Source organism: Myotis davidii, unplaced genomic scaffold, assembly GCF_000327345.1.
Source record: "Myotis davidii unplaced genomic scaffold, ASM32734v1 scaffold399, whole genome shotgun sequence".
Classification (NCBI taxonomy): Eukaryota; Metazoa; Chordata; class Mammalia; order Chiroptera; family Vespertilionidae; genus Myotis; species Myotis davidii.
The window spans coordinates 5,729,826-5,730,238 of NW_006292094.1; the positions used below are offsets into that span (position 1 = coordinate 5,729,826).

General features: G+C 62.5%; 1 protein-coding gene across 1 annotated transcript in view; it reads right to left on the reverse strand.

The window, feature by feature from the left end:
• The window catches only part of SDK1 (sidekick cell adhesion molecule 1), a 455,450-nt gene that overhangs the window by 210,594 nt on the left and 244,443 nt on the right, over positions 1 to 413 (reverse strand). Inside the window, exon 16 of the mRNA XM_015565152.1 lies at positions 7 to 152. Coding sequence (XP_015420638.1) covers positions 7 to 152 — 146 coding nt within the window. The remainder of the gene's footprint in view (positions 1 to 6; positions 153 to 413) is intronic.

Consider the following 413-nt stretch of genomic DNA (forward strand, 5'->3'; position numbering starts at 1 on the left):
AGTCGCTGCCGCCCTCAGAGACGATCTCGCAGGTGTAGTCTCCGATGTCGCCCGACCACGTCTGGCTGATGAGCAGGGACCCGTCCGGCTCCACCACGATCCGGGAGCTGCTGGGCGGGGCGAGGACCACGTCGTCCTTCCTCCACACGTAGCTGCAGCCAAGCACAGAGCCGGGGTCAGAGCGGGCAGGGAGGGTCGGTCCTGGCCCCTCTGTCTGTGAGAAGCCACGCTGGGGCCTGTGGGTGCACAGACCACCTCACCTGCTCTTTGGAAGGGTGAATTCTATCCCATGTGGGCTATATGGTAACAGCGGAACAAAAAGAGCCCTGGCCAGTTTGGCTCAGTGGATAGAGCATCAACTGCAGGCTGAGGGGGTCCCAAGCTTTGATTCCAGTCAAGGGCACATGCCCGGG